Source organism: Nematolebias whitei, chromosome 14, assembly GCF_014905685.2.
Source record: "Nematolebias whitei isolate Nwh7 chromosome 14, NemWhi1, whole genome shotgun sequence".
Classification (NCBI taxonomy): domain Eukaryota; kingdom Metazoa; phylum Chordata; class Actinopteri; order Cyprinodontiformes; family Rivulidae; genus Nematolebias; species Nematolebias whitei.
In genome coordinates this window covers 7,574,944-7,590,929 of record NC_056511.1, presented here as the reverse complement: position 1 = coordinate 7,590,929, position 15,986 = coordinate 7,574,944, and the positions used below count along the sequence as shown (strand labels likewise).

The following is a 15,986-nucleotide window of genomic DNA, read 5'->3' as shown; positions in this document are numbered from 1 at the left end:
CGGGAAGCTCGCCAAGCGCGACACTGAACAGTCCCCATGGGCCGCTGCAAAGTCCTTGGCAATTGAAGCCTTCTCACTTAAAGCCATTAGTGCCCCAGTGTTTACACTCCTGTTCCTTTAGCCAACAAAGCATGGATGGGTCCCAAACAGAAGTAGTAATGAGGTCCTAACCACCCTGACGGCTTCAGGCACCGAGACGTCGGAGGGGAGCGGGCCAGTCCCATCAGCTGCAGGGGCCTGCGGAACATAGAGACCTGTGGTCAACCGTTGTCGGCTCACATGGGACCGTGAGCAAATATGATCCCGAAACATTGTTCCGACGTGAATAATGGGCCCTTTTTAGGGATCCTCATGGGAGACCTGGGAGCCTGATCTTAAAGTAACGTGGTGCTGGTTGGATGGTTCTCCCTCCTCTCCGCTTTGTTAAGCAGCCTTGTTTATGAGGGGTCGTCCCATGACTCACATCTCCCCGCTGTTCCATTAGCTTTAAAGAAAAACCAACACAGATTAAGTAACACAAGTTCAATATACCGGCAATCTCTTTCCTCATCTCCCTTTGTATTTTCTCTTCCTCTTTTTTCTTTTCCAGAATGGTCAGGCGCTGCTGTCCACTCGTTCTGCTCCGACTCCTCAGCATTTTTGCACAAGCAGAAGGTACAAAGACCTCCCAAATCCATCTGCTTCAGATGTTCTCTCATCATACAAAGAAATGTCAATTTAACAAGCTTTGATTAATTACTCATCCTCTTTTTAGCTTTTACTCAGGATCTTCTGTATCCATATGGACTAGGCCATAGGGATCTAGAAACGCCTAAAATGGACGATGGGAGTTCAGCTGAAATCACTTTGCTTATCCCCTTCATTTTCTTCAATGTGCACTACCGTTCCATCTATGTAAGCTTTCATCAAAGCTAGATCCAAAATTCATAGCTCAGATCTTGTGAAATGATGTTCTGTTGAAAGGTTATCGATTGATATTTACCGAAACAGTTTTATTCTGACCAAACTGACGAGCTAACAGCTAACAAAGCTAAAACCAAAGTCATCTTAAACTATTTCTAGAGACAGGAATTTAACAACACTATCTTATATACCTTTACAGTTAACTTTACATTACACATTAATTTATATAAAAATCAAATGTTATTTGCCTGCACAATTAGCAATAGCTAGGGCAGTTAGCTATAGCATTTCCAGCAGGAATATTATATTTCTATCAGAATACCCTTGTTATTTGAAACTGACAGCAGTGTCAAGGATTATAAAGTAGCATTTGCATAAACTGCTTTGACTTTTCTAAGATTGAGATTGTTTTAAGATGGCAGCAATCCACTTTCATCTTCATCTGGCTTGAATTAGCCATTAGCCCATCTGTTCGGTCACATTGAAACTTTGTTTGCCCTAACTGAGGTCAGTTAAAATAACAATTGCACATGACCTTTCTACAGAACCCCTCATCAGATGATCTGAACAACCCATTTGAGCTGACTTGTTGCAATATATAGGTTGCAATGCTTCAAACAATTCTTATCTTTTCCCCTCACAGGTTAACAACAATGGGGTGATCTCCTTCAGTGTGCAGGTTAGCCAGTTTACACCAGAGGCTTTTCCTCTGAGTGACAGCAGATCCTTCATCGCTCCACTTTGGGCAGACGTGCACAACGGCATCCACGGAGACGTGTACTATCGAGAGACCACTGAGCCAGAACTACTGGAAAGAGCGACGCAAGATGTCCGGAAGCACTTCAAAAATATTCCCACCTTTACAGCCACATGGATATTCATTGCAACATGGCACCAAGTTACTTTCTATGGAGGAAGTCAGACAACCCCGGTAGAGTACTCCACTTAAATATCTTGGTCACTTACTTTCACAGTAAAGTATGTACCTGATATTTAATGTATTAGGACTGAGCATTGCAGTCTAATGGGTAGAAACCCACTTTTACCTCTTAGTGTCAGTTATAAAGCTTTATTCAGAAATTAGTAATGCAAAGTCAAGAAGTCTTGCTTGAAAGATTTCATGTTGCCCTTCCCATTGTACTGTATGCCAAAATTTAAACAGAGATTGCTTGAACTGTTAGCACTCAGACTATATGTTAGAGATTACTCTCAACTACTACCACACCTAGTTTTTGCTCAGTATCTTTAAAGATTACTGAAATAAAGCCCTTTTTTTGCATTTGCTAATGTTGGTTCCATGTGGCAGCCATCTTGAATTCTGTTGACTCCAATAGTTCATCAGTTTTAGATGTACATCAAGGCTAGCATATTCAGTCAGTCAGTTACATAAAGATGCAATGCTGTAACATTTTTATCAATGGTTGAAAGAATGCAAATTACAGTAAATGTTGATGGTTTACTCCTTAAAATGGTTTCTGAAATTTAAATCAACTTCCAGCGGGACATAACCCCTTTCTGAAACAACTGGGCGTGGCTTTAAAACTAATGCTTAACTTGGTGGGAAACAAAGATGTTTCCTAAAATTTCAAAGTATTGACAACAAATGTACATGTTTAGAAATAATGCGTGCAATTTCCTGTTGGATTGACAGGTGAATACATTCCAGACCGTACTCATCTCAGACGGCGTGGCATTTTTCAGTATGTTTAACTATGGAGAAATCACATGGAGCACAGGAACAGCCAGTGGTGGAGATCCTTTAACGGGACTGGGTGGGACAACAGCTCAGGTATTCTTACAATTGATCAAAACTTATTGTATACATATAAAAACCGTTCATTGTTATGGAAATTACCCAATACATGTTGAACCTCTACTGGATGACACCATTTTTAGGCAGGATTTAACGGTGGGGATATTGGTCACTTCTTCAACCTGCCTGGATCCCGGTCCAATGAGGTAGTAAATATTGAACAGACGACCAACGTCAACATTCCAGGACGCTGGTTCTTCCGCATAGACACTGAACTGATTGATCCTGCCAATGGCTGCAGCTACAATGGCAAGTTCAAACATTAAAACCTGGCCATGTTTACACAGGTCTACAGCGCCTTCCGTCTGGCTAACATTAAATTCAGTTTCTTAACACCTCTATATGTGTCCCCTTTCCCCTTTTTAGGAAGGTTCTACAAACGAGGGGAAATCTTCTGGTTGTCTGACCAGTGCTCACAAAGATGCCGCTGCCTTGACATAAATAACGAGGTGCAGTGCCTAGAGGCTCCCTGTGGACAGTTTGAGAACTGCGAGCAGCAAGAAGGGGCTTTTTATTGCCAGCCAACTCGCACCAGCACTTGTGTGGTCTTTGGGGACCCCCATTATCACACCTTTGATGGCTTCCTCTATCACTTCCAAGGTACCTGCTCCTACCTGTTAGCTCGGCCCTGTTGGGAGATGGAAGGACAGCCCTTTTTCAGTGTGGAGGCTAAAAACGAGAACCGCGGAGTAACTACTGTTTCCTGGCTAAGAGATGTCACAGTGGAGGTGTATGGTCATCGAGTCATGATACAAAAAGGCAGTTTGGGCACAGTTAAGGTGAGAATATTTTCAAAAATATAAACATTAAGAAAACCATTAATCATTTCTTTGTTGAATTCACCTTTTCCAGTAAACAACATTAAGGAGAACTATTTTTTAGTTTTAGTCTTGCTTTTCCCATGAGCTTTCAGTTTTCTTGTGGTTCCCTCTTTAGGTGGACGGCTTGGTAAAGACTTTACCGGTCCAACTCCAGCTTGGTGCAGTAAAGGTTTACCAGTCTGGGGTAGCTGTTGCTTTAGAAACAGACTTTGGGCTCCTAGTAACTTACGATGGTCAGCACTATGCATCTATCTCCTTACCAAGTTCCTACTTCAACAACACTTGTGGCCTTTGTGGAAACTATAACGACGACCCTGCAGATGATCCTGTGCTACCAGATGGTTCTCTGGCAGAAAGCGTGGTGGAGTTGGGTGGCAGCTGGCGAGCAGAGGACACAGACTGGAGATGCACAGATGGCTGCGCTCAGAACTGTAGCATTTGTGACCCAGTTACAGAAGCCATGTACTTTCGCTCAGACTACTGTGGGTTAATCAACAAAACTGATGGACCTTTTCGAGACTGCAGAGCTGTAGTAGATCCAACAGCTTTTGTATACAGTTGTGTGTATGACATGTGCAGCAACAGGGATAACATGACCACACTATGCTATGCCATCCAGGCCTACGCTTTGGCCTGTCAGGCCCTCGGTGTCACAATACGACCCTGGAGAACTCGCACCTTCTGTCGTAAGATTCCTTATATTCCTTCAATTCGTATTAATTTTCTTAGCCATCATGCCTCATCTAACAAACTTTGTTTTCTGTTTTTGGCTTTTAGCTTTTTCATGTCCAGAGTTCAGCCAGTACCAAGTGTGCACAAACGCTTGTCCAGCTTCTTGCTCAGATCTTACTGCTCCTCTGTACTGTGCTCACCCTTGCACTGAAGGCTGCCAGTGTGACTCCGGCTACGTTCTGAGTGGCAGTCGCTGTGTACGACAAGAAGACTGCGGTTGTGAGCATAACGACCTCTATTACCCCCTTAACGGCACTTTCTGGGCAGGTCCCAGTGGTGAGGAAGGTGACTGTACCCTCCGCTGCACTTGTGGTTTTGCTGGAGAAGTTTCTTGTTACAATGAGTCCTGTAAAGAGGGAGAAGTGTGTGTGGCTGAGTTGGGCCTGCTAGGCTGCTACCCTCAAAGGGAGGGAGTGTGCTCAGTCAACCAGAACTCTGTGACATCCTCCTTTGATGGCACCTTCCTGCTGGTCCCAGATGACAGCTCTTACTACCTTCTAAAGCTGTGTGGTCCAGTACCAGCTAACGGCTCAGTGGTAGAAGTGAAGATAGGAAGGCGACTGGTAAACAAACGTCTCACTTGGAAAAGACCTGTGATTGTTACCGTAGCTAATCTTGAGGCACAAATGGGAGGCTCTGATTTTGATACAGTAAAGGTTAGTATTTTTTTATTGCATGGGGGGGTTAATTTTCATACAGTAACTAAAGCTGTTGCACATTTTTGTGTCCCAGGTGAATGGTGAACCAGTGGTACTCCCATTCGTCCACCCAATGGAGACGATGATGATCTACAAGGCACCAGGAAATGCTACTGTAGTAGAATCTCGAGGTCTCATTCGTGTCCACTACACACGCCAGGGATTCATCAACATTTCCCTTTCTACCATCTTCTATAATGTTACTTGTGGTTTATGCGGCGTCTTCAACAGTAACGCGACAGATGACTTGCGCCTTCCCAACGGACGCCTGGCAGATAATGCGGAACAGTTCACAGAAGGCTGGAAGTCAATTGCCGATGACCTTACTTGCAATGGGGACTGCGATGACTTGTATCGCATGTGCACAGACCTACGTCTTTACCAAAGTCCTTGGATGTGTGGGAACATCAACGACCCAGGGAATAGCTCCTTTCTGGCGTGCCATTCAGTGGTCAATCCCTCACCGTTCTTTAGGAACTGCTTGTACAATATGTGTGTAAAAGAAGGAAACCGTTCAGCCCTTTGCTCTTCACTGCAGGCTTATGCCACAGCTTGTCAGGATGCCCAAGTAGGCCTTGCTTCCTGGAGGAGTGTTACCAATTGCCGTGAGTAGATATTGTTTTACATGGCACGGATCATGTTGTGCTTTCTGGGGACTTTCCCTCTTCTTTAAAGCCTTGTGTAGCTTTTTTGTTCATGTTAAATAACCGAAAAGTTATAAAACCTAAAACAAAAGGGAGCTATACTCTCGTACAGGAACAAATCTTTTTCATTATTTGCTTTAATCTTTCATTGAGGACTAGTTTGGTACATCTCCTAAGAAAGAATGAAAAGCCCACACAACAAAAGAGAGTGGGTCTTTTCAGGAGTAGAATTGAACAGGACAGGACTTAAAATGGAGCATTTCAGACGTTTTTGAACATTTAAGAAACATATTGCCACATATCAAACAAGCTTAAAGCAGTTATTTTTTAATATATATATTTAAAGCCAAATCCAGGTTTTGAGTTTCTAATGTGCAATGTGACTTTGCTTGTGTGTGGACCAAACCAGCAGTGTTAAACATCTTTATTATCATGTACTGAGACTGTGAACGTTGGTATTCTGAAGGATGCAGCCAGACATGGAGCATTAAACATCATCAGGAGTGAGGATAAAATGAAGAAAGAATTTTTAACCTCCTTGAATCATGTCTTGTGATTAAAGCTTCACATAATTTTTAAAAAGGTAACATTTTGTGTTGTAGACTAACAAGAGCTTCTACGTGTTCTGTTGTTATATAAACTTGGTGACTGATTCCTATAAGAACCATCCCCTGGTTCTTATGGTTGCATTTCTTAGTGAAAACCAATAGTAACACAATTTATTTTTGACCTTTTTTTTTTTTACAAATTACAGATAAATGCATCAAGCTATAGTAAGAACTTGGGGGGAAAAGTTATTTGTGAACAAATGCCATCAGTTAAAGACTAGCCTGCTCTGAAGAAATGCAGATCACCCACCTCCTTGCAGAAGCAAACGTCTTGTGCAGTCTGTTAGGGCTCAGAGTATAGAATGAGGATGACTCTCAGCTACTACTGCGCCACATTTTAGTTCAGCATCTTTGAAATTAACAGAAGCATAGCAATGTTTTCATCTGATAAGATTAGCTGGGCTGGTCATCTTGAATTAAGTTAACTCCAATCAGTTGTAAATATTCATCCAAGAATTACTTTCTCGGGTTTTCATTAAAGTCTGTCCAGTGGTGTATGAGATATTTTGCTGACAGACAGACAGACACATGCACACACTAACTAAAGCAATTACATGATTTCCCACTTTTTGTAGAAAAGCTGTGTCATGCTTCGTCATAAGAACTGCAGCCTGAAAAGTAGCACATTTGATACCTTCTTTTCTGTCCTAGTAAGGCACCCTGCACCCCCGAAATAAGTTTATTTGTTTATCTTCATACGAGTATTCACATATGTCCCCAAACATATCATCAGATGAATGTAGGGTCACTCATTGATATATAGTGGTTACATTTTGGCGGCTAAAGGAGGTTCTCAGAATATTTACAGAAAGTCTGCAGGAGCAGAGAATCACACAAACTTCCCTTCAGAAAGGCGTCATGTTTCACAACATGAACCCTCTTCATGTTGATGACTGTGGAAATCACCGCGCCACGATGCAGTCCACAACTCCTTTATAAGTTCAGTTGAACATTTGGCAGAGATGAGATCATTTCTGTAATGGCTGACTTTCTGAGAACTTTTAAGTTTGAAAAGAAGACTTTTATATTTGTTTTTTTTTTTAAGTGACTAAAAAAGCAGCAGTTTGAGTTGATGTGAGGTCAAACGTTTCCTCCTCACTGCTCTCTCCACCATTGTATAAATATTTTTAAACTGAGTTTAATTGACGTCTTTGCCTCTCCCTCTCGTATCTTACCTTCGGTTTCTTGTTTCAGCCCTTCCATGTCCAGAGAACAGTCATTTTGAAGAATGCACGACGGCCTGCCCTCTGACCTGTGCCAACCTGGATGAGCCCGATGAGCCGTGCCCTCTGCCGTGTCAGGAGGGGTGTCAGTGCGAAGACAGCTTTGCGGTGCGGGACGGCCTCTGCGTGGCCCGCAGTGACTGCGGCTGCATGAGTCACGGCCGCCAGCTGGCCACTAATCAGACTTTCTGGACAGACTGGGAGTGCCAGGAGCGCTGCTACTGCAACGGCTCAGACAACAGTGTGTACTGTCAGCTCGCGCCTTGTCAACCTGAGGAGTACTGCCAGGAGAACGATGGCCTGTACTTCTGCCTGCCGCGCACGGAGGCTTTGTGCGTAGTTGCTGGTTATGGGCACTTCCTACCGTTTAGTGGTGTACCGTTTGAGCTCCAGAGCTCCTGTACTTTGAGGATGGCCACCACCGTCTGTGGGGGTGAGAACAGGGAGCACGCATTGACGAGTGGAACTTTCCCTCGCTTCAAACTGGCAGCTCGAAACGAGGAAAGAGACACGGGCCAGGCAATCTGGGTGAGGGGCTTTGTCCTGGAGGCTTACGAGTATGAAATTGAAGTGTCTCGAAGCTACAAGAACACAGTCACCGTAAGTATACGAACAACGCGTACAAAACTACAAAGGTTTTAGCTTTGAGTAGTTTTTTTACAGTTTTAAAGTGGTCACGATGAATACAGTCATGGGAAAATTAAAGTCTACCCTTTTTCACATAAGGGGCCTTCAGTCCATCCATCCATTATCTTTACCCATTTCTTTCTTTTTGGGTCATGGGGGTCACTGGTGCCCATATCCAGCAGTCACTGTGCGAGAGGTGGGGGACACCCTGGACAGGTCTCCGGTCCATCAAAGGGACACATAGAGACAAACAAGACAAACAGCCATTCACTCTCTCATTCACACCTAGAGACAATTTAGAGTTACCAATCAGACTAACATGCATGTTTTTGGTCTGTGTGAAGAAACCAGAGTACCTGGAGAAAACCCACGCATGCACGGAGAGAACATGCAAACTCCACCCAGAAAGGCCCCGAACCGGGATTTGAACCGGCGACCTTCTCGCTGAGAGGCAACAGCTCTACCAACTGAGACACCGTGCCGCCCAGGGACTGTACAATCAGGACATAATGAAAACGAGCTGGTCTTAAATGTATAAAAACACACAACAGAGTTACCCATGCCATTATCTGCCAAATAAAAATTAAGCTAACGATTGCATTAAGCCGATTAAACAAAGCAGAAAACCTCTGCATTTAAAAACTAAAATGATCCAACAGCTTGTAGAACCGTCTTTAGCAGCAGTAAGTGTCAGTAGTGTCTCTCACGTGGTTGTGAAGACATTTTGGACCACTCTTCTTTACAAATTGTTGCGTTAAGGTCCCTCCACAACAGGTTGAGGGTGATACTTTGTTTCTCACTCATTCTGTTGTAGGTTTGTTTTGTGTTTGGGATCATTGTCCTGTTTCATGGTCCAGAGTTCAGCTGTTGGACAGATGTCCTCACGTTTGAGGTCATGATGACTCAGTGACTGCGAGGTGCTCAGGCCCTGCAAAACAAGCCCAAATCACCATCCCTCCGCTGCCATGCTTGACATTTGATATGGAGTTTGGTTATTGTCCGAGTATGACACTGAGCATTATGGGTAAACATATTGGTCTCGTCTGTCTGAAGGACATTGTTCTGAAAGTCTTGTTGCTATTACCCCAAAGCTCCTAGTTGATATGGATTTAAGTTGATCTTTCTGGAGTGCGTTGACACAATAATGGTTTATGGCTTGAGTTTATGTATTTTAAGCCTGAATGATTCATAAGTCAGAGTTAAGTGATTTTATCTAACAAAAACTTTTCTCTGAAAATGTCTGGCCTGAAAATAGGAGAGGAAAAAAGTAGCCAAAGTAAAAAAAAAATAAAATCTGAAAGACTTTAGGAAAGCCCAAGCAGTACTGATCAAGACCCCTTTAAGAGATTACAAGAAGGTCTCGTTGTTTGGAAGCAAGATATTAATCATCGATACCGTTGCTGATTAGTTTGGGAAAGCCTTTAAAATAGTAAAAATATCATTAACATGAGCAATGGCCTGTTTTAAAATCACAGTTTGTTTTTACGGCCCCGTGAAGGTCGTAGTTGTTTGCAAAGTCATGTTATTTCTAATCAAGCTGATAGAATAACCAGCTGGGGCTGCATTCCTCTTGGATTGGCTTAAGGAGGATTTCATTTCAATGGCCATCTTTTATCAGGTTGGATTGGGCTCAGACGAAACCCCGACCCTGAGCGACATTTGGACCAGGTTCACAAACCGACTAAAAGATCTGAGGAGAAGTGGCACACACTTGCACACAGAAACGACCGCTGCTCACACATGCACGGTTTTCTGTTTTTCTTCCACGACACCATCTGTTGCTTAGAGTTTTACTGATGGGTCAGTAGGTCATGGCGCGTGTTCGACACCACAGACTTAAAAAAACCAAACTGCGACGTTAGCGCAAGTAGACACTTCATTTGGTGCTAGTAATTGTTCATTATGAATGTTTTTATGCTGAACCAGTTTTATTCTCCATACTCAGGTGAATAAGGAGCGTTTGTACCTTCCTCTGAAGCTGGGTCCAGGAAAGGTCACTATCTTCACCTTAGGAATGATGCTCATCCTGGAGACAGACTTTGGCCTGAAGGTGGCTTTTGACTGGAACACTCTCCTCCTTTTGACTTTACCCAGAGACCTTTACAACACTTCCTGCGGCCTCTGCCAGGGCATGCCCCTATCTCCACCCACCCTCAGCACCACAGACTGGGGCATGACCTGGGCAGAAAGGGACACCTTCTGCCAGGTGGGCTGCGGAGACTCTTGCCCACGCTGTGGCCTTGGAGAGAAGAGCGTGGTGAACACCGCCCCGCTCACGGTGGCCGACGACAACGGCGACGAGGAGAACGGAGTCGCCACGGGGATACGGTTCCACGTCGGAGACGGACTCTATGTGTTTGTGGAGCCCGAGGCGGTGAGGCTGTGTGGGCTGATTGTGGACCGAGGAGGGGCCTTTGCACGCTGTCACAGCAAGGTGGCACCAGCGTTCTTTTATCAGAGCTGCCTGCAGGACACCTGCTTGGACCAGGGCGCTCAGGACACAATCTGTAACTGGCTTCAGACGTATGCCAGCACCTGTCAGAGCCAAGGAGTGCCTGTAACTGGCTGGAGGAGTGACACGCCGTGTGGTGAGTGCTTTCGTCTTTACTCCAACCCAGGCTTTGCCTGCATGAACACACTACTATCCATGCAGGTGTGACACTCATGCAAAATGTTTAAACAATGGCTTTAAGAAGAGTTTTACCTGAAATTTTCAATGTGAAATAATGTTGCACTGAAATAATCCGTTAAGGCTCAGCGTTCCCAGTGAAGGTTAACTGCAGACGTCTGCACTGTGCATCATCGTCATGTTTCTGTAAACTCAAACTTTTCAAAGGTACATAACTCAAGATATAAACGTCTGAAAAGTCACTAGATGTCACTAAGTGTGGCTGTGTTTTCTTAGAGGATGCATGAAGCAAGTTATTGAGATGAACAAGTTTTGCTTGAGAATTTTTTTTAATTTTAATTTACAGCTTGTCTTTATTTTCAACTGGGTTCAAAAGATAGTTCAGATTTTTTGAAGTTGGAATTCATGGAAAGGTTATAAACAATAATATTTTACCTGTTCCAGATGTTTAAATTTGAAAAGGCTCAGTTGTTTCTGACTGGACCGATTTGACAGGGTTGAAACGAGTCGAGACCAAAGTGAGATACTGCCACCTTAAAGCACCCCCAGTCTTTAAAAGTTTTACTTTATGAACCTTTTACATTGACGTCAGTTTTAATTTACATTAAATTTTACATCAAATGCTGAGGTTATCTGCAAGGGCAAAGAGAAGTAGCAGTTAGCTTTAGCATATCCATTGCAAGTTGGAGCACATGGACAAGAATATCATAATGTTTCTGCTGGAATAACCATATAATGCAAAACTGGTGGCAATGTAAAGGTTTATAAAATAGTTTTTGCATAAACCATTATGAAATGTTTTTTATTTGAATTATTTTAAGAAGACAGCAATCCACTTTGTTCGTCACTGACTGTCAGTCTAGTCAGAATTTTAGTGCCTTTCTAACCCAACACAAGCCGTTTTATATTGTTTTTCAGGATTATAAAGGAACTTTTTCCTCAAAAACAGTACAGTAGTATGAAAGCACACTACAATACCTAATATTAAATCTTTGGGTTTTTTTTTGCATGACCTGTTTGTTACTTTCTCCCTTCGGCAAACAACGTCCATGTCGCTACTCAAATGTAGCCTATGCGTGTTAATTGGACAAATGGTGTTGTGCAAAAGTGTAGAGGTATAACATTAACTATTGTAACATTCTCTCACACCGGTATGGCATTTTTAAGAAAGATGTATTTTATAAGCCTGAAACACAATAAAAAATGGACCTTTGTTTGGCTAGCCATTAACCTAGCCTAGTCTGGATAAAAACACCTGCCCTTTTCGTCATACTCATTTTCTAAATATTGATAAGTGTTTGTCAGAACAGCCATTAAAAAGACCAGTCTGTGTTTTTAAAGACACTTTAGAACCGATTTGAGTTAGCATAATCGTCAGCTAATTTTACTAACCTGCCTGCTTCCAGTCCTGAGCTGTCCACCTAACAGCCATTACTCCAGCTGCGTGTTGGTGTGCCCGCCGCAGTGCGCTCCCGCCCGAGGCCAAAGGGACTGCAACCAGGAGGGCTGTGTGGAGGGCTGCCAGTGTGACCAGGGTTACGTACTCAACGGCAAGAGCTGCATCCTGTCTCAAAACTGTGGCTGCTACACTGATGGAAAGTACTACGAGGTCAGTGAACATATACTACCTCATCTTTACCAAGATATCTTTGTTTTTCAAATCTTTTTATTATTATTATTATTTCAGCCCAAACAGCTGTTTTGGAACAATGACTGCACCAAACGCTGCCAGTGCATTGGACGAAACCTGATCCAGTGCGACCCGAGGCGCTGTAAAGCCGAGGAAGAGTGCACTCTGAAACACGGGGTTCGAGGCTGCTTTGCACGACGCTCCCAGCACTGCATAGCATCGGGTGGTGGAGTCTTCAGGACGTTCGATGGGGCGTCACTGCGTCTTCCAGCCTCCTGCTCCTTCGTCCTGTCTACAAACTGTCGCAAGCTGCCTGACCTCTCCTTCCAGCTCATTGCTAACTTTGATAAATGGAGCACACCCAACCTCACCACCATCTCTCACGTCTATCTTTACATTAATGAGGAAAATATACTCATCTCCGGCAGCACCATCAAGGTAAAACACTGGACTGACTCTGGTTGGTTGCCAGGTAGGGAAAATGTTAACTCTGCTTGATTTTCTGATATGCACCAACTACAGCAACTGGAGCTAAAAAGACAAAAAAATATTAAGTTGCTAATTTGTCTTGTGGTTAAATGAATCAAGTCATTCAATTGTACACTAGTTTTGAACCATCCAGCTAAAGACTGAGGCCACTAAATGTCTGACTGTTTAAGCCTCTAGCTCTAAAATGCACAACTGTTTACTAAATACTTGTTTGGGACTTCATTGCATTGTCTGAAGATTCAAATGGGCATTTCCAAGAGCAGCCAAGTATGAACTGACTGTGATGATGGTCAACTCAGATCATGGTTTTCAACGGAAAAAAGATTAAATGCTTATTCCAGGTTGGGGGTGAGTTTTTACAGAGGAGAAGCTCAAGTATCTGTGAGTCCTGATCATGAGGGATGGTAATATGGAGCAGGAACTGGAATGATGAATTGGACCTTGTTAGTGGTAAGGGCATTGCTCTGGACTGTCTTGGTGAAGAAAGAGAGCTTAGCTGAAAGGTCCATCTACAGTATGTTCCAGCCGTCTTCTATGGTGAAATGGTGTTCCTCTGTATGGTGGCTTGGCTCAGTCTTAGAGATGAGGTGTTATCTGGAGGCAGCTCGGAGTAGAGGAGCTGCTCCTTTGCATTGAAAGGGATCAGCTGAGGGGGTATGGGCATCTGATTAGGGTGCCTCTTGGGCGCTCTCCTTTGGATTGTTTTTCAGGAACGACCCACTGGGAGGAGATCCTAGAGCAACAGAACTTGTTAGAGAGATTATCTACTCTGACCTGGAAACAACTTGGGCTGTCCCAGAAGGAGTTGGAATGTGTTGCTGGGGAATGAGATGTCCGGGTTTCCCTTCTAAACTCGTTGCCTCGACCCAACCATGGACAAGCAGCAGAAGATGGATGGATGTGTGGATATGTTGATCTATTTTAACTGTTGATAGACCTTCATCCTTGGTATAACTTTCCCACAGGCATTTAAATTAGTCTATTTCTTACTTTTTAAAACAAACATTTTATTTTCTATGAAATGTTTGCCTTAAAATCTGAATTTGACATGCGTCGAAGAAGATTTTGACTTGCACTAAAGTTGCTTGGTTCCTCGGGGAATTCTTGCAAACATTTACCACTGTTGCCCCTGCACTTTGAGACAAACCTCACTTTTTTCCCCACTAAGGGATTTTGTTTTGGCTTTTAATGTCAACTTACTTCCTGTTGACTAAATGTCACCTGCTGTATTAGGAGACTTTAACAGACTAAATAAATGGATCTACTTCAAATATCAATTTTCTCTCAAGAATACTTAAAAAAGTTCTTGCTGTCCAATTCACCAATTACTTTGACACTAATAGCCTGTTTGAGCTACTCCAGTTCTGGCTCTGATCTGTTTCATTCAGCTGAAAGTGCACTCATAGAGGTAGATAACGACCTTATGATTGCCTTAAGCCCCCCCAATGCACCCTAATCCTGCGTAATCCAGGTGAGCTATTACCCACAACATTTCTCTGAAGTGACCTGAGAACTCTGTTGGCATTCGGTGAAATGTACCGGAGTGGCTCGGAACACAAAGTAATCAAAGCTCCATCTTAAATAACTCTAATCCATGCCTCGCGCTATCTCCCTTCTTATCGGTGAAACACTGACATTTCTTCAAGATAAGAAACTATCGTATGCAGATGACACACAGACTTTTAATCCCCGCCTGAAGTGATCAAGTTAATGAGTCTAAACTCAAACATCCATAATCTGGTTTTGAAGAGCAAGTTGGAGAAAAATGCAGAACTCTGAGTTCATGATGGGACTGTTTAACACCCTCTCTGGTTGTTACACACTGACTGCAAAAGCCCGTGGGATCTTTGATGAACTACACAACTAGTGATCCGTGTACAACCGATAAACCCAGTATGTCTGCAAAATAATTAATCTTTATCGCCTTTCATCGCTTGAGATGGGCGAACATGTAATTGCCTGTGTGTGTGTGTGTTTCTGTTAGCAAAAAGTTTCATGAACCATTAAAGAGATTTAATGAAACACCCATGGAGTCATCATTGGATGTACATCTGCTTCTGACTTTTACTTTTCAAGTCAACCCAATTCAAGATGGCTGTCACAGCTAGCTGGCCTTAGAAACAAAAATGGCTACAACTCAGTCGGTTTATAAATACTGAGCTAGAATTTGTTGTGACAGTAGATGAGAATCATCTTCATAACATACTTTGAGCACTAACAGATCATGTGAAAGGTTCTAGTTTTACTTTGACATGCATGGAGATGGGTGATGTGCATTCTCTCAAGAAGTGCTCATTTCTTTCCTATCATTCATTCGCTTTTGTGGGCAGCTGTGGCTGAGTGGTTAGAGCAGTCGCCCTTCAATGGGAGAATTAGGGGTTCGATTCCACCACATGTGGAAGTGTCCCTGGACAAGATACTGAACCCCATATTGCCTCCAATGTGTGTCCCATTGGTGAATGAATGAAGTGCTATGTGTTGTCATCATTGTATGTTTGTATACAATGATGAAATATGTGCTCTGCATTTAACCCTTCACATGTGAGATACTCCCAGCTGGAGCCGCAGTCAGCCATGTAAGCACCCGGGGAGCAGTTAGGGATTAGGGCTTGCTCAAAGGTACCACAACATTTGGGCATGGCAGGGAGTTGAACCTGGTCCCAAGTCAGCTGCCCTACCTCTACGCCACAGCAGCCCCATGTGATCTAAAGCCCTGATAAGTCTCTATAGAATGATTTGGTTCCATTAGCTTTGTAGAGATCTAGTAGAGTTCTGTATGAATGGGTAAATGAGGACACAGACTGTAGTGTAAAGAGCTTTGAGTATTTTGATTAAATAGAAAGGTGCTCTATATAAGTACAGTCTAACCATTTACCATTATTGCAAAGTTTATCAGGCAAAAACTAAAATAAATAAATATGTATACTTGAGGAAAAAGGTTTGGCTAAAATAATACAAAGATGTTTGAGAAGATGGATGGATGGAGGATGGATGGGTGGGTGGATGGATGGATGGATGGATGGATGATGGGTGAATGTATTGATTTATGGATGGATGGATGGATGGATGATGGATGGGTGGGTCGATGGATGGGTGGATGAATGAATGAATGGATGGATGGGTGGGTGAATGGATGGGTGGGTGTGTGCATGGATGGATGGATGGGTGG

General features: G+C 43.2%; 1 protein-coding gene across 1 annotated transcript in view; it reads left to right on the top strand.

Annotated features, from left to right (window-relative positions):
* The first annotated feature begins 590 nt into the window (after positions 1–590).
* Positions 591–15,986, top strand: part of tecta (tectorin alpha) — a 27,104-nt gene continuing 11,708 nt past the window's right edge. The window contains exons 1-13 of the mRNA XM_037687807.1: positions 591–654; positions 755–894; positions 1,547–1,834; positions 2,555–2,692; positions 2,800–2,969; positions 3,087–3,495; positions 3,653–4,223; positions 4,315–4,925; positions 5,002–5,572; positions 7,414–8,042; positions 10,015–10,657; positions 12,105–12,307; positions 12,386–12,766. Coding sequence (XP_037543735.1) covers positions 591–654; positions 755–894; positions 1,547–1,834; positions 2,555–2,692; positions 2,800–2,969; positions 3,087–3,495; positions 3,653–4,223; positions 4,315–4,925; positions 5,002–5,572; positions 7,414–8,042; positions 10,015–10,657; positions 12,105–12,307; positions 12,386–12,766 — 4,818 coding nt within the window. The remainder of the gene's footprint in view (positions 655–754; positions 895–1,546; positions 1,835–2,554; positions 2,693–2,799; positions 2,970–3,086; positions 3,496–3,652; positions 4,224–4,314; positions 4,926–5,001; positions 5,573–7,413; positions 8,043–10,014; positions 10,658–12,104; positions 12,308–12,385; positions 12,767–15,986) is intronic.